At 39.6% G+C, this 26,737-nt stretch overlaps 1 protein-coding gene across 2 annotated transcripts in view; it reads left to right on the top strand.

Moving 5' to 3' along the window:
* stt3b (STT3 oligosaccharyltransferase complex catalytic subunit B) overlaps positions 1–26,737 on the top strand; it is an 89,409-nt gene that overhangs the window by 3,082 nt on the left and 59,590 nt on the right. For both annotated transcript variants that reach the window (XM_052015947.1, XM_052015948.1), the window contains exon 2: positions 24,629–24,737. In XM_052015947.1, the coding sequence (XP_051871907.1) occupies positions 24,629–24,737 (109 nt within the window). The remainder of the gene's footprint in view (positions 1–24,628; positions 24,738–26,737) is intronic.

Genomic DNA, 26,737 nt, shown 5'->3' with positions numbered 1-26,737 from the left:
GTATGCTCAATGACAACTTAAGATTCCAAATGACAACTTGGAGAAGATCCAAGGTGCCTAATGTGAATGATCTGTTAAAGATAATGGTATAAATAACTAAAAGGTGATGAAATTAAATGTATACATTGCAAATCATATTATTGTCAGATGGTAAAATATGGTAGTTGGACCAGCATTGCTTCACCAGCTTTTACCATCAGTGTTTGAAAATTGAAGACCATTCTCCAAAAAAAAAAGACATTACCAGCAATGTTTGGGAAAAATATATAGTATTCACTTGAAGTTTATAGATAGAAAAATTTGGCAGTGGGTTGCAACTGAAATGGGTTAGTGACACTTCACTGGAGTGGATTAACAACCTGGAATATTTTACTGAAGTGTTGACAGTTCAGGAAAAATAAAATGGTGTAATGGCATGATTGTAGTTCTAATAATTTGTCATTTGGAAGGTTGATTATAGAACTTGGTAGGTGATGGGACAAGCATTCATATCCTATGATTACTTCAGCTATTGGCCCCTTTGTACATCGCCATTAAAAGTACAAATATGGTATTAAACAATCACATGCCCCACCGTGATTTATGTTTTGCATCCCAAGCTTGAACACTTCCTCTACCCCACAGCACAACACTAATAAGGGACACATGTAGGTTTAAATTCCACTGATTTTTTTTGGATTTGAGGAAGTGCTGACTTGCTCTATCATTAAAGAGAATGTCCAGGGGCTGGCATCTGCAGACCGTAATCTGGTCTCTAAATCCTCTCCTGGTATTATAAAGCTCAAGTTTTCTTGTGTTTTATGATATTGCAAACATTTCACTGAATTATACTTTGGGATCATTTGTTATAATGTTCTCCTCCATGTAGGGCCATAACTCTCACTCCTCTCAGAAATGCTTGCATTTTAAAATTATTGCTTTTCGTTCTATTCATCTGGAGGCCCATTTCAGTCATATAGTTATTAGTGTTCTTTACCTATTACAAGTGAAATTTCATCCAAAGCTCTTTATTTCTTTTATGTATAAATACAGAGGTTCTTATTTTAATGTTTTCTGTATTTCATTCAGTTATCTTCATGATTATCATCAGTTCTTTATGATTATCTCTCTAAGTTTTAATTGGATTTGCTTAATAAAATTGACCAAATCGCATCCTATATCATTCCTGTTTTCATTACCTGAATTATTTCATTAGGAAGGCATTGTGTAATGATGATATTGTTTCTGTTCTGTTGTACCTGCCAAGTTAGTTACCCTTTGTGGTGTGTTCTAAGTTTTTAGATAGAGTTGTCTTTGGTTACCATTTTGAAGTTTTGCAAATTTCAGAATTGTGAAGCAGGAGCTTTTGGAATCATAGAGTAATACAGCATGGAAATAGGCCTTTGGCCCAATTTATCCAAGCTGACCGTGGTGCCAAATTAGTGACCACGGTGCTAAATTAGTCCCATTTGCTCATGTTTGGCCCATATCCCTCTAAACCCCTCCTATCCATGTACTTATCCAAATGTCTTTTGAAATGAGCTATCTCTTGATACATGGAAAGCAAAATTGATGCTTTCCATGGATCAGGGGTGACTAATTCAAGGAACATTCTGCACAAAACAACATTTGTGCTGGCCAAATTTCATGTTGGTGTATATAAAGGTTTAATTTGTCAGAAATATGTAACACTAAGTAGGTACAATGATGTGATTAGCTTGACAGGTAAAGTTCTGGTGTTTAATAATTAATCACACCCTTTTAAAATGTAGGTTATCAATTAATTGCACTTTTTTGTGTTTATTCACTAGAGAGCGACAATGCAGTTATATTGCAAGGCATAGTTTTGTACCTTTATCTTTTGATGATTGGAACTTCTTTTAATAATTGCTTGTAATAGTGTAAATATCTCCTGTTTATTGATGTTGAAGATCAATTGCCCAGTCTTAACACACTCACTGTAAAATCACAAGAAGTATCCATTTATTGGCAGGTCTCTTGTTAGCTGGTTTTAATGTTCTCTAGGGCCGAAGGGATAAGATGAAGTCCAGATGAAGGGATTCGACCCGAAACGTCGAGTGGCCTTTTCTCTCCACAGATGCTGCCTGACTCATTAAGTCTGTCTGGCATTTTGTGTGTTATTTTAATGTTCTCTACTCCAGTTTAATATTTTTGCATACTGACCAGTAGAATCTTATCATGGGAGGAAGCAAACCCTTTTGTGTTGCATTGCTTTTTAACATGTGAATTTATATGCTATTTTTATTTATTGCAATGAATTATTTTTGCAGTATGATGCACATTATGTAGGGTTTTCCTTTTGTAATTCATCCTTTTCTGCTATCCCACCTCTGCTTTGCTGTGATGTAATTAAGCGCTGTTGTTCTTCCCTTACTTGGTAGATTCCTCCTCGCACTTTCCAAAAGTAAAGTTTGACTCCTGAACAAAAGCTTTTATCAATAATTTGGATGTGTTATTAGTGAAGTATTACCCTTTAGTCATAAAGGCAGGAGAAGCTCTCGGTACTGAATTTCAGTAATTAAAGGTTACACTGTTGAAATCCATGTAAATGTGTGCTCTGTGGTTAACTTTCAGTTAAAGATTTATTTATGTTTATAGCCACTGTCACCATGTATGAAATTAGGATGACATGCATTGCATTATTTTAATGTACAAGATGTAAAAGGAGGGAATTCAAAAAGTTGTGTTCTGGGCAACTGAAGGCATGGCCGCCAAAGATGGGACAGAGGAAATCCAATGTTTCAGAGCTCTTTGTCATTTGAAGAACCTCTCACATTTTGTGTTCTCCCTCCTTTGCCTCTCCATTCCAAGGACATGTGGACAGATATCTCAGAGCATAGCACTGTTGTGCTGATCATCTTCGAGGCATTTTCTCTGACAAACTGCATTGTGGGGAGCTGCAGTAGCCATGGCCAGCTCCTTAAAGTGGTCCCTCAGATTTTACTCCACTTCCACTGAGTCACTGTGCTTTAACCCATTACCCACCTGAACTCCTACACCATCTTTCTTCCATGATCCCTGATCTTCGAATCCCTGATATCCCCCACTTCCTAAACCCTTTACTAATCCATTGTGCTGTGCGCCTGGGCAGATGCCTCACAGATGAAGAGCACAGCAGCGCTGCACTCAGGCATCTGTCCTCTGTTATGTACCAGCAACAAAAGAAACACACCGAGCCATGTATAAGTGTTAGAAACTATTTTATTAATAACTAGTTATGATAATAAGAAAAAAAAGTAAAAATGTTAGAATGTTAAAAATAAAAATGTTAGATATTAAACATTAACCCCCAAAACTAAACTCAAAGTGTGTGTGTGGCAAATTCCCAAACTCCAAGTCCGGGAATAGTTCTCAAAGTTCAGTTCAGCAAGCCATAAGCTGAAGCGTGAGCAAAGGCTTTTGCAAAACCACCATTGACTGAAGAGAAAATGTAGAGAGAGAATAGAGACATTACGAAATTCAAATGTTCCACAATGGAACCCATACGACACCTCAGTCACTGGTGACCTCCACTGCTTTGTTCCGAAGTATCTGCCACCCCGAAAGGCATTCGAGGTGTGGTTGTCCACACAAATACCTGTTTCCCACCACAGGTTAACGACAAACTGGACTCCACCGGATTATTCCAAAAATCCATACGTGGATTGTAGTGACAGACACAGTTATTGTTTTTCATCCATCGATACAGAGACCAGCAGGCTGTATCTCTCTCTCTCACACACACACAATGTCTTAAAGAGACATTCACCAAATAGTAACCTAATCCACACCTCTGACTGGAGAGAGCATGGAAAAGGATGGACTTGGCAGTGACTGCCAACCCAATTGACACGGTGACATCATATCAAATCTCGTTGTCCCACAAGATTGAGTGACTAAAAATAAAAGTGGACAAAATTTGTTTTTTCTTTCGATTGAGCCTTGTCCCCTGCCCTCCCCTCAGCTGTTAAATATGGTCATTGCTGATAAACTGCCTTAATGTGAAAGAAAACCATCCCTCAGGAATGCATCTCTGCTTATAACATAGGAATCGATGGGGCAGAAAGGGGTGTACATTACAGAAAATTGAGATACAGAAGTTTTCTAGGAATGCAGCCCCTCTGTAAGGCGGGGGTCGCCTGTACCAGGTGTTACCATCCTTCCTCCACGTGAGAGCTTTGCATTTTCAAATGCACTGGGAGTATTGAGTTGCATATCTGTTGTTTTCATGTAGAAATATGTGGCATAACACTAAGAAAATAGTAAGGTCAGGGACGATCAGAGTGTTCATCTTCAGGAAAAATTAACGTACTATTGCTTTACCTGATTAGCTTTAATATAACCCCAATTTCTGCCTCTATTTCCCGTTTCTGAAAATTTCTGTTTCTGAATATTTGAACATTGGTATTGGTTTATGACAATCTACACTTTTTTTTAATGTTCAAAAATTACACTGATACTTTACATGCACTCTGGTTGTCATTTCTCCAATTGCCAATTTTCATGCTACAATGTCCGTCTCCTCATTCAGCATTGGAGCCTTTCATCTGTAATGCTTGGGAGTATACTTGTCAACACCTTTAAGAATCTTTATCAAACACATTATTGAGGAAATTTGAAGTAATGGTGTTAAACTTGCTTCTGGGTTTCCCAATGGAAATAATATACTAGTAAGTCGATGAACACAGAAGTATATGTGAGTATGTCCATTTTTTGTTTTGGCTAAGCTAGACTGAAATTTGATCCACTTGCAAGCTGCATTTGATGAAATAGGCATTTAGATGAGCTTCCTTTTATAAAAATGGAACTTGGCGAATTCTCCTTTAAGTAGCCTTCTCCTTGTAATATGTTGCCAACTGGATTTTCATTGTCATTCAGTATCATACAAAGGAATTGCTATTATTTATTTTTTGGATTGACCTATAATATACAAGACCAACAATGAGAATAAGTCAGAGGTAAATTTCTATTGAGCAATAAAGTCCATGGGAAGAGCCATTCACCAGTGATTAACTAGGGAAGTTAAGTATAATATTCAATTGAAAAGCCATAGTTTCAGGATGTTTAGGATAGCTGTTTAAGACTGAATTGTAGAGATTTTTTTCATTGAGGGTTGTCATTCTTCAGGCTCCTCTGCCTTGAATGTCTGTGGCCATTCAGTCAGTGGTAAATTTAGAACTGAACTTGATAGATTTTTGGGCAGTAAAGAATATATGATAAAACATGGAATTGAGGTAGAAGATCAGTCCTGATACTATTGAATGGTGTGCTTCTTTTAAACTGTTGACCCCAATTGGTGTAAATATTTATTCACAGATGAAATGAGAAGGCACAATGACTTTCAGCTATAATCTAAAAATAACCTGTTTCTTAAGAAGAGAGGGTGTAAAGAGTAGGTAATTAGTTTATTCTTTTGTGTTTTGATTTTCTGTAATCTTCCACAGTTTGCTTAATCTCAGTAAGGGGTTAGGAAAAAAAATGCAAGTGTTTTTATTCCTGAATTGACCTTTTTTTTTGCCTCTTCCAAAGATGTTACTGTGGTCAGGTGAAGTGGAGAAGGGTGGAGGTCGAGCTTTTAATTTTGTGAGATTGAGCTGCTAAAATGGAGTGGTCTAATAACACTCTTGTGCAATTTTATTCATTCCTTTGTGGTGAGCTTAAGGATCATTCTGTCAGTTAAATCTTAAAAATGTGAATTCTGAAAATACTTGGTGGGTCAGGCACAAGGTTAGGTAAGAAGCAGCGTTTCTGTTCTGGGCAGCACAGTGACGCAGCTAGTAGAGCTGCTGCCTTGCAGCTATAGTGGCCCAAGTTCACTCCTGTCCTCTGGTGCTAACTTTGTGGAATTTGCACATTCTCCCTGCAAACCTCTGGGTGCTCCTGTTTCTTTCCACATCCCAAAAGATGTGTGGGTTGGTAGGTTAATTGGACATGATAAATTAGCCCTAGTGTAGGTGGGTTGTAGAATTGATGGGAATGTGGGAGAATAGTAATAGAATGGGATTGCTCTGAGATCCAGCATATATTTGATGGGCTGAATGGTCTCCTATGTCATAAGAAAATATGAAGTTAACATTTCAGGTTGTTGACCTTGCATCAGAGATGGGAGAAGTTAAGAGTTAACCCATTTTAAGAGAGAGAGAGTGGATGAGCTGGGAGAAAAGGCCAAAAGAACAAAAAGGAAGATTTTTAATTGAATGGAAGGCAGAAGTAGTTAAATGACAAAAGGGATGATAGTACAAGGTGAAAGAGAATGGTAATGGCACAGGTAGCGTCAATCTGATAGAGATATAAATTGGGAAAGCAGAAAAATGATCTGAAATTTCCAGAGAAGAAAAGCTGCTTGTCATTTGAAATGAAAATGATTTCTGAATTTGCAGCCAATCAAACAATGAGCTTTTATGCCTTGGGCAAGGAGAAACAGTAAAGGAGGCAGAGGACGGAGGTCCAAGAGGGAGTGACAGCCAACTGGGAGCTCAGGGTCTTGGACTGAATCAAGGTGTCTGCAGAACAGCTATTCAGTTAATGTTTTGGTTTCCCCACCACCCCCAGTGAAGAGGAGACCACATTATGAGTAGTGCATACAGTATGCTAGTTGTTTGCCTCAACGGTAGGGAGGGCCTTCAAATTGGCATCATGGTCAGCATAGACATCATGGGCTGAAGGGCCTGTTCCTATGCTGTACTGTTTTATGTTCTAACCTAGAATAGTAATTTATCTGGATTCCTTTCCTTTGGCAGGTTATCCATGCTTAGAGGGATTAAGGTGTTGCATCTCCTGCAGATGCACGAGAAGGTAGCATGGAAAGCATTGGAGTTATTGGTCAGGATAGAAGCAAAGGGCAGAGAATATATGCCTTGTGTGGTGATATATAAATAAACAGAATTGAAGTCCCTTTCAATAGGGGCAGATAGGAATCTACAGTTGAGGAGAAAGGCATGTCAGAATCATTGGTTTGGAACACAGATCAGGTGCAAATGGGAAGAATGGAATGGTACCATTGCGGGAAGTAGGCGGGAGAAAGTCTATTCAAGTAGCTGTTAGACAAACATGTAAATAGAGTCAACATTTCCAAGCATAATAACAGGAATTTCCATTTTCGGTAAGCATTCATAATGGATTTAAGATGATTATGCTAAGCGCTCTTAGTGTGCAAATTAACTAAAACTCATCTGAAAACAAGGCAACATTGATTGCATTCAGATGGATTTGCTGTTATTAATAGAAGTTTCTGGTATGAGAAGTTGGGTTGAATTTTCTTTATGGTATTTGTATTTTACCTTTGATTGCTTTATCAATTGTTTTGACAAATCAGGATTTTTTTTAAACTGAAGAGAGAACAACAATGTAGGCTTGCATCTTGCACAATCAATATTTGAAATGCTTGATTTGCGTGAAACCAATTTTTGTGTTAAATACTTGTTACATGAATCAGCTTATTAACATGCTTCCAGGAAGATTTTTGCTCAGTACATAACCAGGAAGGTTGTATTATAAGGAGAGATTGGATAGGCTGGGTTTCTTACTGGATTATAGGAAACCTAAAGGCATAGATAGTCAGAATCTTTTTCATAAGGCAGGGGAATCTAGAACTAGAGGGCACAGGTTTAAGATGAGAGGAGAGAATTTTAAAGGAGATCTGAGGGGTAAGTTTCTCCCCACAGGGTGTAGAATATTTGCAACAAGCTGCCAATAGAGGTAGAGGCAAATTCTATCACAATGTTTAAAAGGCATTTGGACAGCTACTTGAATGGGAAATAAATAGAGGGATATTGGCCTTGTGCAAACAAAGGAGATTATTATAGGTAGGCATCACAGTCGGCATGGACGAGGTGGGCCAGAAGCGTCCATTTCTGTGCTATGATTCTGTGATTCTAAGTTGACTGGTCATAGTTTTAATAATGTTCTTAGCAATGTGGAGGAACAGAGGGATCTTGGTGTCCAAGTCCATATGTCCCTCAAAGTTGCCACTCAATTGACAGGGTTGTTAAGAAGGTGTATGGCGTGTTGGCCTTCATTAGTCAGGGGATTGAGTTCAAGAGCCACGAGGTAATGTTGCAGCTCTATAAAACCATGGTTAGACCACACTTAGAATATTGTGTTCAGTTGTGGTTGTCTCACTGTAGGAAGGATGTGGAAGCTTTAGAAAGTGTGCAGAGGAGATTTCCAGGATACTACCTGGATTAGAGAGCATGCTTTATAAGGATAGATTGAACAAGCTAGGGCTTTGCTGTTTGGAGTGAAGGAGGATGAGAGGTGACCTAATAGAGGTGTACAAGATGAAAAGAAGCATAGATCGAGTGGACAGCCAGAGACGATTTCCCAGGGTGGAAATGGCTAACGTGAGGGGCCATAATTTTAAGGTGATTGGAGGAAAGTTCAAGGGGATTATCAGAGGTGAGTTTTTTTTACACAGAGTGGTGGGTGTGTGGAACGTGCTGCCTGGGGTGCTGGTAGAGGCAGATACATTAGGGACATCTAAGAGACTCTTGGATAGGCACACGGATGATAGAAAAATGGAGGGGTATGTGGGAGGGAAGGGTTAGATTGATCTTAGAGTAGGTTAAAAGGTTGGCACATCGTGGGCTGAAGGGGCTGTATTGCACTGTAGTGTTCTACGTTCTAATGTTCCTTAGCCAATCCATTAGGCTGCTGCAGTGCTGCAATTTTTGTTTAAAATTTTTAAAAAATTGTCACTAAAGTTTTAGTACCAAAATTCCTGGATGAGTCCTTTACAATGAATTTCTTCTTTTCAATGTGTTTTTATTTTGCAGGACATGTTAATAATGCCACAACAGTTAGCTGTGTCAAAGAGGATATAAATGGCTGTATTGTGCCAGTTCCACAACAGGCAATTCACGCCCTTCTTGTTTGTTTTACCAGGAAGTCCTCTGCAATCATTGCTTCAGTTGATCAACACATAATCTAGACAAGGTGTTCCTTTGCAGGACTGTTTTGTTTTTAGATTTTCTGCTCTTAATAAAAGACTCTTGGTGTTCCTCAGTACTTAATCTAATGGCCTAGTAGAAAGTCAGTGAAACTCACTTGGGAAGAGCAGGGAGTTTGATTGGCAGCCAAGCCTTTGATTTTGTTTTGGTACTCTCTGAACTATGAGTCTATTGTTGTAATGCATATTCTGTTCTGTAAAAGACAATGTGAAATTTAGAATTCTATTCGGTTTTAAATACAATAATTAATCAACTCTCCATCCCGAATTAAAATTAGTTTTAAGCTATACAGCTAATTATTATCTGAAATAACACTGCAAAGGTGATCTTTAAATGCTTGATGCTCCACCAGATCAGGAAATCAAAAGTAATTTTCGTTATTCTATCACAGATACCTTTAATTGAGTTGGCAGAATGTACCTCGTGTAAAAACAGCAATTTGGTGGTATTGTACGTGCTGTGGCAGTTGGAGCAAATCCAGCAGAAATCCATCTATACTGGTAAATGGAGAGAATAGATTTGGGCAGTTTTCTTCATGCACTTAAATTATATGGAGTTATATACAGACAACCACTGCATTACCTGCAATGGAAATTTACCCTTACAGAATTCACAAATCACGACCAAGAAATTTAAGATATGGAATAAAATTCACTCTCTCGGAATTTGTTGGGGGGAGGGATAAAAGTAAATACAATTTTTTTTCAAATCGTTTCTTGACACGTGCAGATGATGTGGTTTCGCGTTACATTGAGTTATGATACGGGCTGTTTTCTAGGAACGCAAACCTCCAATACACAGATTTAGGGGTTACATCAGAAATGATGGAAAATGACACCTTGTGGGAGGTGAGGGGATAAGAGAGGTCCAGTTGAATTTATGTTCTTTGTTAGCACTTCAGCTTAAAAAGAAATAATCGTATGGAGCATATGTTGAGTAGCACGATTCACATAGTAGGGACAAGTGATGAATTAGTTCATTTGAAGTTTTTGCAGGTATAAATTAGGAAAAGCACAATTTGTTCTGTGAGCCATAGACCTTAATTCCGGAAAATAAAGCTTTGCAATCTGTACTTGATAATTTTTCAGTCAGTTTTGAGAATTTTTCTTAAATATGCTTGGATAAATTCTGCTAGCATAGCTGGTAGTTTTTATTAAAGTGGACTTTGATCCTACCATTGGCTGATCCCTGCAACCAATTTAAGAACTACAAGACAGTAGTGACATTTAGTACTCTGCAGGATTCATTTCGATAGATAAATCTGTGATTCTCACAGAACCACTATGTTGTGCCATTTTCGTTAAACTCTGCCCATCAGCTTCAGAATTTTAATGGAGGCACAGTTCGCAAGATGAAAAAATATGCTTGGAAAGAAAAATATGTAAAGACTGGTTGGGGGGGGGGAGAGTTGGTGAAATTTGAGCAAATCACAGCTCGTAGTTGTGACAGGTTAATGAATATCTCCAAAATAGCTGTTTGAATTGTCTTTTTGTTCCCCTGCAGTTTAAACCTAGTATAAAATGCATCTCTGAGCTTAATGGGACATACTCTTTCTAGATTCTATGACATTCTTTCTTTTATAGTACTCTGTTTTATAGAGATTTGTCAGTCATGTCTCAGTCCTGCATACAACTTTTAATCATTTTGGAAATCCCATGAAAATGTTCTGTCACAGTTTAAACCCATTGGGTAACAGTCCAATCATCCTTGCTACTTTATGAGAAGAGGCAGCGAGGCATTGTGTCACTACTAGAAATGGTCCCTGTGTTTTGTCTGTATTAGAATTACAGTAGCTTTGCTACTTTAGAATTATTGATTCATATGTTGCACTACAACACTCTTCTCAAGGTACACTTGATATTTTCACGTTATGTGTTATTCTGGTTTTGTAAATGGGCCCTGCTTCCTTTTGTCTTAAATGTTGAGCATAATGTTAGCTCAATAACAGGTTGCAGTTGGGTGAGATGCCAACATTTTTAAAGTCTCAAGCCTATTTCAATCACATCCACTTCAGGCTTTACTACAGAAAGAAAGCTTGCGATTTAAACATAAGGATGTGTTCTTCAGGGATGCTGTGTCCTTGCCCCACAATCAAACTTTATTTCCACTTCCTCTTTAAAACTTAGTACAGTTCAGGCTCTCTGTATGTTACTGGAGCTGAATCCTCCAAAGAGTTCCTCACTCGATGAAGTTAAACCTGTCATTTGTCGAGTTAAATCTTAAACTTCTTTGCTTGCAGTACCCACGTGCAAAAATTTCAGGACCACTGTCGCCAATATGCCAGTGGTAAAGATATTATAGCATTAAGCTTCTAGCTTTTTTAAAAAAACATTACTTTCAGAACCAATAGTTCAGTCTGTCTGGTGACACCATGAAGCATGCTCCATTTTGAGAGGCAAAGGTCATCTTGGCATTGGACCTTGATTTAGCAAATATTTTAGCTGAATAGGCAAATAGTAGCAGTAATACAATGTGCAATTGTGATGAAATATTTTGCAGCTTTACTTAACAAACCTCGACTCTTGCATTCTTTACTTAAACCTAAGATTTTCTTTCTTGCATGATAACTCATTAATCCTTTCCTTGCTAACAATGGCAGAGCTTAACACTCTTAGCTAATTTTCTTTAACAGGCAAATGATTTACAAACCCCATAGTCCTGGATTTGAACACATTCAACTCAGTTCTGCAACCTCTTCTCATATTTTGGACACTAAACTCTGTAACCCTCTGCCCTAACAATCTTGCCAACATCCTTCCTCCACCCACAATTTCAGGTAACCCTCACCCCCGGGTGTTCTCCCACACACACTTGCTTGCCACCTAGTTTTCTTCTCCCTTTGTTCATCTCTCGTATTTCCCCCTGCCACCCCCACCCCCACCATAGGGAGAACAAATAATTCCATCCGCCCATCATTCCCTCCCAATCTGGTTCCACCCATCACCTACCAGGGAGATGTGAAGGATGTCATTCTTCAAAGCAGAAAGCAAAGGAGGAGTGAGATGGAGATTAGTTAAGACAGAACAGGTGATAAAGGAGCATGAGCACTGACAGGGAGGCATTTTATAGAAATGAGGTGAGAAAAGGAACATAGGATAATGGAAAATAATGAGAGAGCAGTTTACCTGAAATTGGAAAATTCAGTGTTCATTCCAGAAGGTTGCAAAGTTCTCAGATAGAAGATAATATGTTCCTTTGGCCTCACTATGGCAGTGGGGGAGGCCACAGACAGACGAATCAGAATGGGAGTGGGATTGAGAATTAAAGTGGCATGCAACAGGAAGCTCCGGATCATCACTGTGGACTGAGCATAGGTGGTCCACAAAGCTATCGTCCAATCTGCATTTGGTTTCTTCATGTAAAGAAGGCCATGCTGTGAGCAATGAATGCAGTATACTAGATTGGAAGAAGAGCAAGTGAATTGCTGTTTGCCCTGGAATGATTGTGTGGGTCCTGGGTGGTGGAAAGGGAAGAGGTGAATGGGTATCTTTGCCTATTGTATGGGAAGGTGCTGTGGGACGTTCAAAGAATTTCTGATATCGTCAACATGATGCCAGCACCAGTCTCACCTTTCCCTCCCCTCCAACATCACTTTTTCAAAGGGACCATTCCCTCTGCCCTGGTCCAGTCTTTCACTTCTTCCAATGCCCAGTTCCTGTCTTGTCGCACATTCTCATATGACTGCAGAAGAAGCAACACCTGCCTTTTTTTTCCTCCTCCCTTCCTGCTGTTAAGGGCCAAAACAGGCTTTCAAGTCGTGGCAGCAATTTACTTGTGCTACTGCCAATTTAGTTTACTGTGTTTGGTGATGAGAGCAAATGCAAAGTGGGTAACTACTTTGCACAATATCTCTATTTAGTCAGAAAGCTTCCAGTTGTCTTTCAGATTGGTTCTCCATCACCCTCTCAATTTGACCTCTGTCTTTGTCCTCCAACACTGTTCCAAAAGAAGCTCAATTTAAGCTTAAGGAACAGCACATTACAGCCTTCCAGACTTAATGTTGACTTCAACAATTTCAGATAATTAATCATTCCAGACTTCCAACTTGCATTTCCACATTCACAATTCCGCCCCCCCCCCCCCCCCCCCCCCCCCCCCCTCAGGCTGGCAATCTCATTTAATTTAACTACTTACACCCTCCATCCCCACCCCAAGACGTGTTTGTTATTCACCTCCCTTTACCACCCTCTTTTAGCCAGCTCCCACCTCCAAGAGTCATTCAAACTCTTCTGTCTTTCACCCTTTCACTGACTTTTCCTTTCGATGTTTCAATTCCTCTCTCTCAAGAACTTGTCTAGTCTGACAAAAGTTCACTGACTGAATCAATAACTCTGTTTCTCTCTCCATAGGTGCTATTTGATCTAAGTATATCCAGCACTTTCTTATTACAAAAATATTCCATGCTATTTTTCGATTAAGTGAGATGGCCTTTGTAAATGTTGTTACTGTGACTTACTGTGACCTTTCTCTTTAACTCCACCTGTGACTTGTTTGCTATGCAGTGCCTGTCCCAGGGGACAAGATGTATAGTTATTTTGATCCATGTAATGAATTGGAGATTGTGATTGCAGCATAGACAAAGTAGATAGCAAAAAACTGTTTTTTGCCATTGGCGGAACAGTCAAGATCCCAGGGATATAGATATAGAACAAAGATGATTGACAAAGAAGCAGAAATACCATGAGGTAGTTTATTTCTATATATAATATCTATAACCATTGGTTGGGGCCCAGTATGCAGTGCCAAAGGTGGGAATAGAGACTATCAGTTGTAGCATTCATAAAGGTAAGTATCTGAAAGAAAGGAATTTGCAAGGCTATGGGGTTGAGGGCAGGGGATTTGAACAAGCTGGGTTGCTCTTACAAGTGGCAGTGTGTAGTCTATGGATGAAATGGCTTCCTTCTGTGCTGTAACCATTCAGTAGTTCTGCTTTTGTGGAAACATAGATAACCATTTTCTTGAAGCAATAAATCCTGGAAGAGAACTTGTCTAAAAGTGTTGCCTATAAGTTTTCTAATGCTGAAAATAGTTTGAAAGTATTTGTTACTGTTACATGTTCCTGTATGATTTGTATTTGCAAATGCTGGAAACACTCATCAAAAACTTTAGGGCCCTAAATTGATTTCTAGTATAGGCCACCCCTGCATTACGACCATTCAGGTTATGGAAATTCACCCTTGCAGAATTTGCAAATCACTACCCAGAAGTTTGAAATATGAAATAAAGTTCACTCTCACGGAATTTGTGTGTGTGTGTGTTTGGGGGGGGGGGGGGGGGGGAGGAGAGGGAGGGAATGAAAATAAATCAACAGTTTTTTTTTCCTGATATCTTCAACATGATGCCAACACCAGACTTGTCTTTCCCTCCCCTCCCATTTCAGCATTTCAAAGGGACCATTCCCTCTGCCCTGTAGATGATGCAGCTTCACATTATGGAAAATCAGAATTTCGACCATTTTCTACGAACACAACCACCCATAACACGGGGATTGCCTGTATTATTTATATGTCAAATAAGTATTTTTAGGTTGATTATAATTCCTGTAAAATAAAAAATATGGGTGATTAACTTGGGTGTAGAAAATTGACCGGCCTGGACAGAATAAGTAGGGAGGACCTATTTCCCTTTGCAAAGGGGTCAAAATCAGGGGACAGAGATATAAGATACATAGTTAAACTTGATCTCATAGACTCGTAGAGAGATACAGCATGGAAACAGGCTCTTCGGCCAACTGAGTCTGCACTGACCATCAACCATCCATTTACATTAATCCCATATTTATTCTTCCCACATTCCCGTCAACTTCATCCAGATCACACCACCTATACACTAAGGGCAATGTACAGTGGGTAATTAACCTATCAAGGTGCACATCTTTGGGTTGTGGGAGGAAACCGGATCAAACACACGTGGTCACAGGGAGAATATGTAAACTCCACATAAAAAGCACAAGAGAATTGAACCTGCCTCTGGCACTGTGGATAGCAGCTCTATTTGCTGGACTGTTGTGCTGCCCTACAAGGAGGTAAGTGGGGTAATGGGATTGATAGACATGATGACTGAATGGCCGCCTCCTCTGTCATGAGGAAGTATGAGGATCACTACACAGTTTAACTATCATATATCACTGCTATACAACCATCAAAGATGCCTTCCGAGCCACCCCTTGTCCTCACTTTGGGAAATCAGACCACCAGGCTGTGCTCCTTCTCCCTGCACACAAACAGAAGCTGAAACGGGAGGATCTGGTACGGAGAGTCGTGCAGTGCTGGTCTGAGGAAGCAGATGAGCTTCTACATGACTGCTTTGAGACAGTGGACTGGACCATGTTCAAAGACTCAGCTGCCAGCCTTGATGAGTATGCCACCGCCATCACAGACTTTATCAGCAAGTGTGTGGTGGACTGTGGACCAAAGAGGACAATACAGGTGTTCCCAAACAGGAAGCCATGGATGAACTGGGAGATCCACTCCCTACTGAAGGAGAGGACCGCTGCACACAAATCTGGTAATCCTGATCTATACAAAAAAGCGAGGTATGACCTTCGTAAAGCTATAAGGGATGCCAAGAGGCAATAACGACTCAAAATAGAGTCCCTGACCAGCCGCCAGTTATGGCAGGGCTTACATGCCATAACAGGCTACAAGACAAAGTCAGGCTGCATAACTAACAACAGTGCATCCCTTCCTGATGAACTTAATGCATTCTATGCACGTCTTAAACAAAAAGGAAGTGGATTGTCACCATCCACTCTGACAGCCACCAACGCAGCTGAACCTGTGATCACAGTGGAGGACGTAAGATCAGTCTTCCAAAGAATGAACACGAGGAAAGCACCTGGCCCAGATGGTGTCCCGGGCCGCGTGCTCAGATCTTGTGCTGGTCAGCTGGCAGAAGTATTTGCGGACATATTCAACCTCTCCCTGCTTCAATCTCAGGTTCCCTCCTGTTTTAAGAAGACCACTATCATCCTGGTACCAAAGAAAAGCAAGGTAACATGACTCAATGACTACCGACCAGTGGCTCTGACGTCCACCATCATTGAAGTGCTTTGAGAGGTTGGTCATGGCACGCATCAACTCCAGCCTACCAGACAACCTGGACCCATTGCAATTCGCCTATCGCCGAAACAGGTCTACAGCGGATGCCATCTGCCTGGCCCTTCACTCAGCTCTGGAGCATCTGGACAGTAAGGACACTTACGTTAGACTGTTGTTTATTGACTACAGCTCTGCCTTCAATACAATAGTACCAAGCAAGCTTGTCACCAAACTCTGAGACCTAGGACTCAACACCTTCCTCTGTAACTGGGTCCTTGACTTTCTAACAAACAGACCGCAATCAGTGAGGATAGGCAACAATTCCCCCGGCACGATTATTCTCAACACTGGCGCACCTCAAGGCTGCGTCCTCAGCCCTCTACTCCCTATACATTCAGGACTCTAACTCCATCTACAAGTTTGCAGATGATACTACCATTGTAGGCCGTATCTCAAACAGTGATGAATTGGAGTACAGGAAGGAGATAGCTTAGTGGAATGGTGTCATGACAACAACCTTTCCCTCAATGTCAACAAAACTAAAGAGCTGGTCATTGACTTCAGGAAAGGGGGCGGTGTACATACACCTGTCTACATCAATGGTGCTGAGGTCAAGAGGGTTGACAGCTTCAAGTTCCTGGGAGTGAACATCACCAGCGCCTCTACTTTCTCAGGAGGCTAAAGAAATTTGGTTTGTCCCCTTTGACTCTCACCAACTTTTACCGATGCGCCATAGAAAGCATCCTATCAGGATGTATCACAGCTTGGTATGGCAACTGCTCTGCCCAAGACTGAAAGAAGCTGCAGAGAGTTGTGGGCACAGCCCAGCACATCACAGACACCAGGCTCCCCTCCTTGGACTCTGTCTTTACCTCTCGTCTTGGTGAAGCAGCTAGCATAATCAAAGACCCCATCCACCTGGGACATTCTCTCTTCTCTACTCTTCCATCGGGTAGAAGATACAGGAGCCTGAGGGCACGTACCACCAGACTTAAGGACAGCTTCTACCCCACTGTGATAAGACTATTGAACAGTTCCCTTGTACAATGAGATGGACTATGACCTCATGACCTCACGATCTACCTTGTTGTGACCTTGCACCTTACTGCAGTTCACTTTCTCTGTAGCTGTGACACTTTATTCTGTACTGTTTTTTTTACCTGTACTACATCAATGCACTCTGTACTAACTCAATGTAACTGCACTGTGTAATGAATTGACCTGTAAGATCGGTTTGTAAGACAAGTTTTTCACTGTACCTCAGTACAAGTGACAATAATAAACCAATACCAATATACTCCTGCTGCTCCACAAGTCCAGATGTGGGCAATTTAATCCATAAGGGCCATGAGGTATAGTTGCAGTGCTTTTCTGCAGCAAGTCAGAAGCCTTTTGCTTTAGCAGATATGTAGATAATTTATTGGTCACATGAACCCAACAATGGGCCCAGTTTTAGTGAACTGTGCTTATCTCATTCTATCTATCCATTTTACTTTTTTTAAAAATGATAACTGAAAAGTTTGGCAGCTTTATACAAATAGCCAGTTTATTACTCTGAAGGAAAATGTTGGGTTTTTCATAATAATTTGAAATGTTAAGACAGAAATGTGAAATCTTGATGGAGCTAGTCCAGAAATTATTTTCATATTTCTATACAGGAAATCAGTTGAATTTTTCTAGAATCACTTGAATCTTGTGGCAAAGTCCAGGATGGTATTCTGTTTAGGGCAATGAATGGATAGTTGTTAAGAAGGCATGGGACAGGGCGTAATAACATGTAAAAGAATATAGAGATGAATTGTTTAACTTTGTGTCACAAGGGTTGTTAAGTTGGGGTTAGGGTGTGAGCATGGAACAAGAAATGTAAGTTAGAGTTCTAAAAGAAGAGTATGACAAAGTATTCTGTCAGAATTTCTGCTATAAGAGAAGGGAAAATGAAAAGTTGTGACGTGACAAAATCAAAAAGAAAAGGAAATGGAAGAACATTAAAGCATGACGGGCTTGGATGGCTGCTCAAATTACCATTCTTTATACAGTACAAATGTACAGACTATAACAAACACAAAGAAATAAATAGAATGGTGCATCATTGCAAAGCCCTGGCTGGATCAAATGTGGAGTAGAGTTGTCTGCTGTGGGCCTGACATCTGATTGAGAGACCCAAGAATGAGAGGTAATATAAACTAATGCTACAAAGGGTAAGGAACAGATGTATATGTGCATAGTTCATTGAAAGTATCTGTCAGGGCAGGCTGAGAAAGTGGTTTTAAAAAAAACACATGATCCTAACATTTATAAATTGAGGCACAGAGTACAACAAGGAAGTCATGAATGTTTATAAAACTCTGGTTCTACCAGAATTAGTGCATTGTTTCTAGTTCTGGACACCATGCATAGCGAAGGTGTGAAAGTCTTGCAGACTATGCAAAAGGGATTTATGGGAATGATTCCAGAGATGAGGAATGAGGAACTCTTCCCATCTTTCTCTTGTCTCTTATGTGGCAATCAGACAGAGCATAAATTTGAGCTTTGAGTTCTTTCTAAGCTTTGGGGCTGCTATTTGTAAAGAAGCCTGAGTTGTTGCCTGTGTGTCAGCCCAATCTGGAATGGTGTTTTTTTTTCACACAGTAAGTAGTACCTTTTTAAAAAAAATATTGGCATGGTTTCTTGTTTAATATTGCTAGAACTGCAACATAAACATTTTGGTTTCCAATTATTTAAACAGTAAAACATTTCAAGTTTTTTAAAAAAACAAGTTAAAAGTAAGCATTTTATTAGCTTTTTTTTTTACTGATGGAAGCCTTGTGCCAGAAGTAAAAAGACCTCTTAAATGCTGTCTAAAGTCATTGTTGGAGAAACATGAACTTTAAATTATTGGACAGTTACAAATACTTTCTTTCAAGATGGTTTATAATTTCCAGCCATCTTTGATTTACGAAAGGGTGTGCTCTTGAGTATTTTGATAATGTATTCCTATGCATGGAGGGTGGCATGTGCCCTTTATAATAATGAAAAGTAGCTTTGTAAATTGAAGATGTATGCCCCAAAGAGTAGGTAGTGTAGTAAAAGTTGCTAAATTGTACATAAATCAAGGCTTTGCTGTATTCCATTTAAATAACTTTCTCCATGCGTAATAAAATAGTGGAACCAGTATTACTGGTTAGTCTAGGCTAACTAGCATGTTACTTAGACCTCTGAAAATTAGGTACCAGTTTAAAATTGGTGCATCTTGTATTTGAATAACACCTAAGCTGAAGCACCCAATATGTTTTAAATTGTGTAAATGTTTGCAAAGCCAAAATTGTATATGGCTGAATGATGTTTTCTTTAATCCTTTATTCCATAGTGAATTGTATTGGTATACTACCTGTAACGTTATAGTCTTACTGGTCAGAAGGTGCCTGATTTAGCCTATAATACCAGTGGTTTGGAAAAGAGCCATTCATTTTTGAACCATTACCCAATGTTCTCCCATCACCTTGCAAATTATTTCTCTTAAAATTCACATCCAGTTACCTTTTAAAAGTGCCAGTGAATTCTGATTTTTTTCCCCACTCTTTAAAGCTGTAATATTAATCATAACACAACATTTCAAAATATGTTATGATTAAAACAAGCTTGGGCTTAGCTGGGAGCAATGACGAACTTGGCAGTCTTGTAAAAGCTTTTAAAGGTAGAAAAGAAGGTGCAGATGTTAACAGGGAAGGTTAGACTATGATATCAATTATCTAACACACACTGTTGGCAGAAGAGGGAGACTGCAAACCTCTGCCTTGTGCAACCTTCTGTGTAGAGACACTGAAGTAATGGTGAAGGAGTTTGAAAATGAGATCTAGCTTCTTAAGCATAAAGGATTAGTAGAAGATGCAAATTTGATTTAAGGACCAGGTATATTGCTGAAGATGGAACTAGAGGAGGCTTTTGGAGGAATTTGGAGAATAAATAAAGGCACTCATTCTGCCAACATGAGTGGCACTCCTTCACTAATTCCCACCATTTGCTCAAACTGAAGAATGCAAAATCCTAACAGCTTTAAAATTCACCATCTCCCTCCACTTCTGTCATTTCTAGAGTTTTTCCAAATGCCCTGCAGTTTTTCCATTTTTTGTTCCACCTTCGGCATTCTGCTCCATAGCGTTTGTCAGAATATTTTTAAAAAAGACAAATTTTAAATTATTACTCAAGTTTTCCTAGTTTGAGAGTTTTTGTCTATTTAAGAGTCTGAGGCATTCACCTTAACATTGGCAGCTGTTAAGCCTGGAGCAAACCTTGATTGGCTCAAAGCATTTCCATGGCATGGCCTGTCAGTTCTGATTGGGTATAGTGCTCTACTTGGTTGCACTAATTGGCTGGAAGCCATTTTCCTAACAGAAGATTGCACCTGGGTTTTGAGGGCAGCTGCTTGGAAAGGTGGGGCGGTTCGCCTGTCAGTGAGGCATCTTTGCCAATTGATGCTGATCCTGAACCTTGCAGTAAAATTGCTGAGGTACAAATAAGAGCTAGGAGTGGAGGATAGATCCTTGGGGATTTCTGACATGACTGTAGAAGCACGAGGTGAAGCCATTACTTGAGAGGCATTCTGTCAAGATGGTCTCTTAGAACTGACAACAAAGGCAAGAAAATGGGAGTTTAATTAACAAAATAAAGAAACGGTGAGGATCAGGTGCTGAAGCCATAGTTACATGCATAATATATTTTGAGTCAGGTTGCTGTTTGTGTGAGCATGGCAGAAGCTGGGTGGGCAGAAGCAGAACCTTGGGGAAAGAAGAGCACAAAAGTACTAAGTGTTAATGCATTCAAGGCAGCAATGATGCGTGAAAGGATCTTCGAGAAGAAAGGGAAGTTGGCTGAAGACAATAGAAATGAGACAGGTCCTTTTGGAAAGCATGGGAGAGTGCTCATTCAGAGCCGTTAATAAGGGCAGGCATGGTAGTGTAGCGGTCAGCGTAATGCTATTACAGCACCAGCGACCCAGCTGGCCCTGGGACATTCTACGCAAGGATGCATTTCGCTGTTTCGATGTACATGTGATTAATAAAGAAATCTTATCTTAATAAACATGGATGTTAAGAAACTTAATAAGCGTAGGTACAAATTCGGTAAAGTAGATCAAGGAAGAATGAGGTAATGTAATGAGATTTTAGGTGGCAATAAGGAGATTAGAAATTTGTCAGGACTTTTGGGAGTGGATGGCAGCAGCGAATAGCAAAAGGAGTGTTTATTTTATATATCCAATCATTGGATGCAGATATTACTGGCAAAGCCAACATTTGTTGTCCATCCCTAAATGCCTTTGCCCTTTAAACTGCTGTAGTATGTGTATTGAAAATATTCACGTGGTACCATCAGATAGAGGGTTTTACATGGTTTTTCACACCAATTATGAAAGGGTAATGATGTATTTCCAAGTCAGCATGGTGTATGACAAGGAAGGAAATTAGCAAATGTTAGTGTTTCCATGTATCTGCTGCCCTCTCTCCTCAACAGTGAGATTTTTGATTTCTTGGGAAGTGCATTTGCAGAAGTCTTTAAGTTGCTGCTTTGCATCTTTTACATGGTAAACATTGCAGTAATGGTGCACTGGTGATGTAGGATAAACGTTTAAGTGGTGGATGGTTGCTCTATTCTGAATGGCATGGAGTTGCTTGAATGTAGTTAGAGTTACACCCATTCAAGAAAATAGTGTTCCATCATATACTTCACTTGTGTCCTTTAAATGGTGGAAAGACTTATGAGTTGGTAGATAATTTGTACGCTGGAGTATTAAGTCTCTAACCTGCTTAAAGTTGCATCCTTTGGACTTTTAACAATAGGAATGTTGTACCTCTGAGCAGGGAAGCTGAACTCTTAGCTATTTAATAGCTTGTGGTATTTAATTGAGACATTGTTCATGTTTTGCAAATATCTTGATTTTAGTGATTCCTTAGTTTAATCTTGCATTGCCTTTGCCAGCATGTCTGTTACCATGGCATAAGGGGAAAAAAAGCCTTTTTAAAATCCAGTTGGTTGATATTTTAAACTTAAATCATGTTTGGTGTTACTGTCAATATTCTGAAAGTTTTTGCAAGTTTTTTGAACATTTGATCTAATCCCCTTCTTGTTGCACTTTGGTGAGTAATGCCCCTTCACCTTGTCCCTTCCCACTATCCAAACAGTCCTTCTAGGTGAAGCAGCAGTTAACTTGCTATTTTTTTCAATTTAGTAGGTTGCATTCAGTGCTCACTAAGTGGCCTTCTCTACATTAGAGAACGAAACGCAGATTGTGTGACCACTTTGCAAAACACTTCTCTTCAGTCTGCAAAAGGGACCTTGAACTTTCAATCTCCTGTCACTTTAATTATCCTTGCTCCCACTCTGATCCCTGTCTTCAGCCTCCTGTGCTGCTTCAACACAAGCTCATGAAACAGCATGTCATTCTCCATTTAGGCACATTCCAACCCTCAGGAATTAATGTTGAATTTAACAATTTCAGATAACGGCCCTTTTGTTTGTTCCTCTATCCGTAGATGTGGCTGTACAGTTGTATGTCAATTTTTCTTTCTATCCCTTTTCTCTCCCTAACTGTTTTTTAAATGTTACCTTAATTACAGAATTGCAGACGTTCCTTTTTTTTTCCCTGCCTTTCTTCCTCTCTGCAACTTAAACTTGTTTTCTCACTTTTCCAGTTCCAACGAAAGGGTCCAAACTCGGGGGAAAAAAAAATCAACTTTCTTTCCCCACTGATGCTGCTTGACTTGCATTTCCAGCATTTTCTGTTTTTATTCTGGATTTCCAGCATCTGCAATTCTTTTGACACCATTGAAGAAGGGCTTTAAGTGTTAAAAGGCATGCATGAAAGTGATGAGTTAAAATAGTATGGACATGGGTGCTAAGAGGTTCTTGATTTAAAAACAGAAAATGATGGATATGCACAGCAGGTCAGGCAGCATCTATGGAAAGAAAAACAATTAAGGTTTCAGGTTGAACACGCTTTGTTGGATTTTAAGCAATTGCAGTTTTTTGTTAAATTTAGGTTCTTGATTTTTATAGGAGTGGAATTAAGGAGTGGAATTTTATAGAAAAAAAAGTGGTGGAGATCTGAAGTACTGGAGGACTCTGGAAAGGAAGTGTAAGACAAGATTACAGAAGGATTGGCTGCTAAGGAGTGGATTTTAAAGATGGTGACCAAGCAAGACTTGGTGTGGGTTTTATGCAACTGGTAGAATTTTGGATAAATTGAAATTTGTGTTAATGATACAGGAAAAACATGAGCCTTGAGGGAATAAAGACATGGATAAACATCAAACACAAAATCTATAGAAGAAAGTTTTGGACATGTGCTCTAGTGATTTTATTTTAACAAATTTACCTAGCATCATTAAAATCCCAAACCATTGACCTGAGTGAACTGAAAATCTTTCTCACCATTCCAGACTACAGTAAGCAGAGTCAGGAACAATTGTATATTACGTGGACTAATATGCAGAAATTTCACTCTATAAAGTGCGCTTGGTCATGACTTATTAAAGGTAGTCATGTCAATTATAGTTAATATTGATCGCCAGCTTAGTCTCTATAACATTAGAACTAGTTACAGTCATTGAATCTTATTATAAACTGAATTTTAACCTGAAATTGCAAATGTTTCTTGAAGAAATAGTGGAAGATGTGGGATGATGGGAGGGGAATATAAAACTATATATTATTGCTTTCAGATCTACAGATGCTCCCCCCTCCATTTCGCTTCAAAGAGGACCAATGCGGGTGGTGTAGTATATGCTTGGTGTACATGCTGGGCATAGTCTTGATACTCTGGGCTCCATTTGACTGAGGCTTTTTGCTGGTGCAACAATCTGTAGAGTCCTTAAAGTGCAAGGAATATTGGTAACATAGCATATGTACCTGGATTGTCAAAATTCAAACAAAAACTTTCACATCCCCACCCTTCCTATTTGTTGAGCAAAACCTTGAACATCCGTGATTAAAATTTCCCTGGGCTTATATGACATCTATCATAGTTTACTGAATTAGGTCATTGTGCTCGCATCTCTAGTTTGTGCTATTTTGGTATAATTCACTTATTTGTGGTGAAGCAACACGCTGAAGAAAAAAAAATTGATATTTGATCTCTTGAGCCCTGTAGTTGGGCCTTCATATAGCAGTGTTTTTTTTCTTACCCATTGCAACTTGGAGCTGAGCATTTTCATTTATTGTACATTATGAAGAATGGTGTAGGTGGGGTGGGGGCAAGAACATTGATCATAATGTACAACTTTCTCGTGCAAGTATCTTTAATGTAAAAACAAATCCTACAGGACTTCACAGGCATTTGGTGAATTATTTTGTGTGCTGTTACTGACTGACAGAAGTTTAGCTCTCCAGCAGTGACGTGGCACTTGATGCAATCAAGAACTTAGTGGATTAAAAAAAACTGACATTTCCTTTCATTACTTTGTTGAATATCTTAATAGCTTTTGAACAGCACTTGGGATATGCTTTAGGATTATAATAGGACAAAAATATGTGCATTATGGCCCCATTGGTGAATCTTGTGCATTTGCCAGCTATTTAAATGATTATGAAGTTTGGAGTTGCATGTAAAGACATTGAATTTTAAGATGAGTCACCACAGAAAGGATTGTTAGCTCATTGTTTAATAATTGTAAACTTTATGTTTTACAGGTTTAATTACCGTTCTACACATTATCTTGCATCCCATGGATTCTATGATTTTCTAAATTGGTTTGATGAAAGGGCATGGTATCCTCTAGGAAGAATAGTTGGAGGAACGGTAAGAATGGAGCGAGCATTCTACAAATGTTGACATTTACAAATTCACTCACGACTCATGTTACATCATTGTGCAGAATGAAATTGTACCAGAAAATACATGTACTGAATGATTTTGTTTAGTAACATTTTCAACAGGATGTGATAACTCCTTAAACTGGGTGGGTTCTTACCACCAGCATAAATAAATCCATTGCCATGTTTGGGTGTGTTCCATAAAGCTGAATAAGACTTACGATTATTATACATAGCCACGTGGTGCGGAGGGTGGCTAATTTGAAGATTGGAAGAGTAGCAGCAAACATGTTTGAAATAAATTTCAGCAACTAGCATACCTTAAGCAAAGAGCCAGCAAATTGTGTGTGGCATTATTATCAGTGAGTTGAATTTCCTCTGAATGTATTTTTACTGGCAGTTGGCAGGCCTGTAATGAAGGGTGTCATAACAGGAATTTTGTAGGCTGAAAACAGCAGAGATCAGGAACAGAGGTTGAAATAATCTTTTAGAAATGGACAGTATGGAACTGGAGGCAGGCAAAGTGTAGAGCTGCTGAAGGCAAAATTGTAACAGTTGTCTTGATGGGTATTTTTCCTTATTTCAATGCTTTCTTGCATCCTTTGAACAGGAATTTGATGTCCACCTCTTTTCATTAGGATCACCATTCGTACTTCACAGTTTTTATTTGTTACACTCTAACCAGATAATTAGAGATAGTCATATGCATGAATACTCACATTATTCTGTTCTGTTGTTTATTTCTCATCTCTCCAGACTTCATTTAAACAATTGTAACAAATATAGTATGTGTTCTCAAGAATCATAGAGCCTATCTTTAGTGTTGCCTTGCCCAACAAGATGGTCAAATAGGAAATGGCAAAGATGTTATACTTATTTAACATGCTAAATATCTATCATAGACTTCAGATCAACCAGATAAGCCTTTGGGAAGATTCTAAAAGTGATTCCATCTCCACAAAATGAAAATCAAAAGTCCTTCCATTCTTTTTATAGTAAATCTACTTAGCTCGTCTTATTTTAAGTAACAAACAATCTGCTGGCGGAACTCAGCAGTTGAGCAGCATCTGTGGGGAAGAAATTGTCGGTGTTTCATGTCAAAACCCTGTATCAGGACTGTGTGTGAAGAGGGTAGATAGCCAGTACAAGGAGGATTGGGGGGAGTGGTGCGTCGAGAACTCAAGGTGGACTGAAGAGGGGTGAAAGATACGGGCAGGTTGCACCGGGTAGGGGATGGGGCTGGAGTTGGAAGACAGAGGCAGCTGCATGATAGATGGAGGCAAAGAGGGGGAAAAAATGAGGCAGATGGAGTGGGATGGGAGGAGGGGAAGGTGAAGGTTGTGGACAGCTTCTAGAGGGTCTTGAGAAGGAACACAAAGGGCTACCAGTTTTGGAATCTGATAAATAAAGGAGGTGATAATGGAAGCCATTAAGGGAAAGGTGAATGGCAGATGGAACCAGAACAGGTTTGGGGAGGAGGGGAGAGAAAGCCTATGCATAAACTATGTGGTGGATGGATGGACCAGGAAGAGGAGAGAGGTGATGTAGGGCTGGAGGGGGTGGGAAAGGGGACAAAAATGGGAGGACCAGAGGAGGATTGGAAAGGGGGGAGGGGGAGAAAAACCACCAGAGGGAAGGGTTACCTAAGACTGGAAAACTCAATGTTGCCTAAAATAGGAAAACTCAAACCTGCATTATTTTCAGTAGTGTTACCGTGGGGGATATTTCAAGGCTGGACATTGCAAACATCCCAGGTGGAACTATGCTCAATAACCTTGCAGCAAACAATAAGCAAACTGACTTCCCTATTATCTGTACGGATTGGATTTGAATCCCGATTTGAAAGGACCTTGTGGAGATTTGCCATTCAATGCCCCAAAGTTTAAAAGTTCAAGGTCTTCTCTTGAGAGTAAAGTATTTCTCTGCTAAAGTTCTAAAACCTGGTGAGAAGAACTGCAGTCACATTTACAATCTCATCTCCCAAGT

This window comes from Pristis pectinata, chromosome 5, assembly GCF_009764475.1.
Source record: "Pristis pectinata isolate sPriPec2 chromosome 5, sPriPec2.1.pri, whole genome shotgun sequence".
NCBI lineage: Eukaryota > Metazoa > Chordata > Chondrichthyes > Rhinopristiformes > Pristidae > Pristis > Pristis pectinata.
The sequence above is the reverse complement of the archived record's forward strand: the minus strand, read 5'-3'. Positions and strand labels throughout refer to the sequence as shown.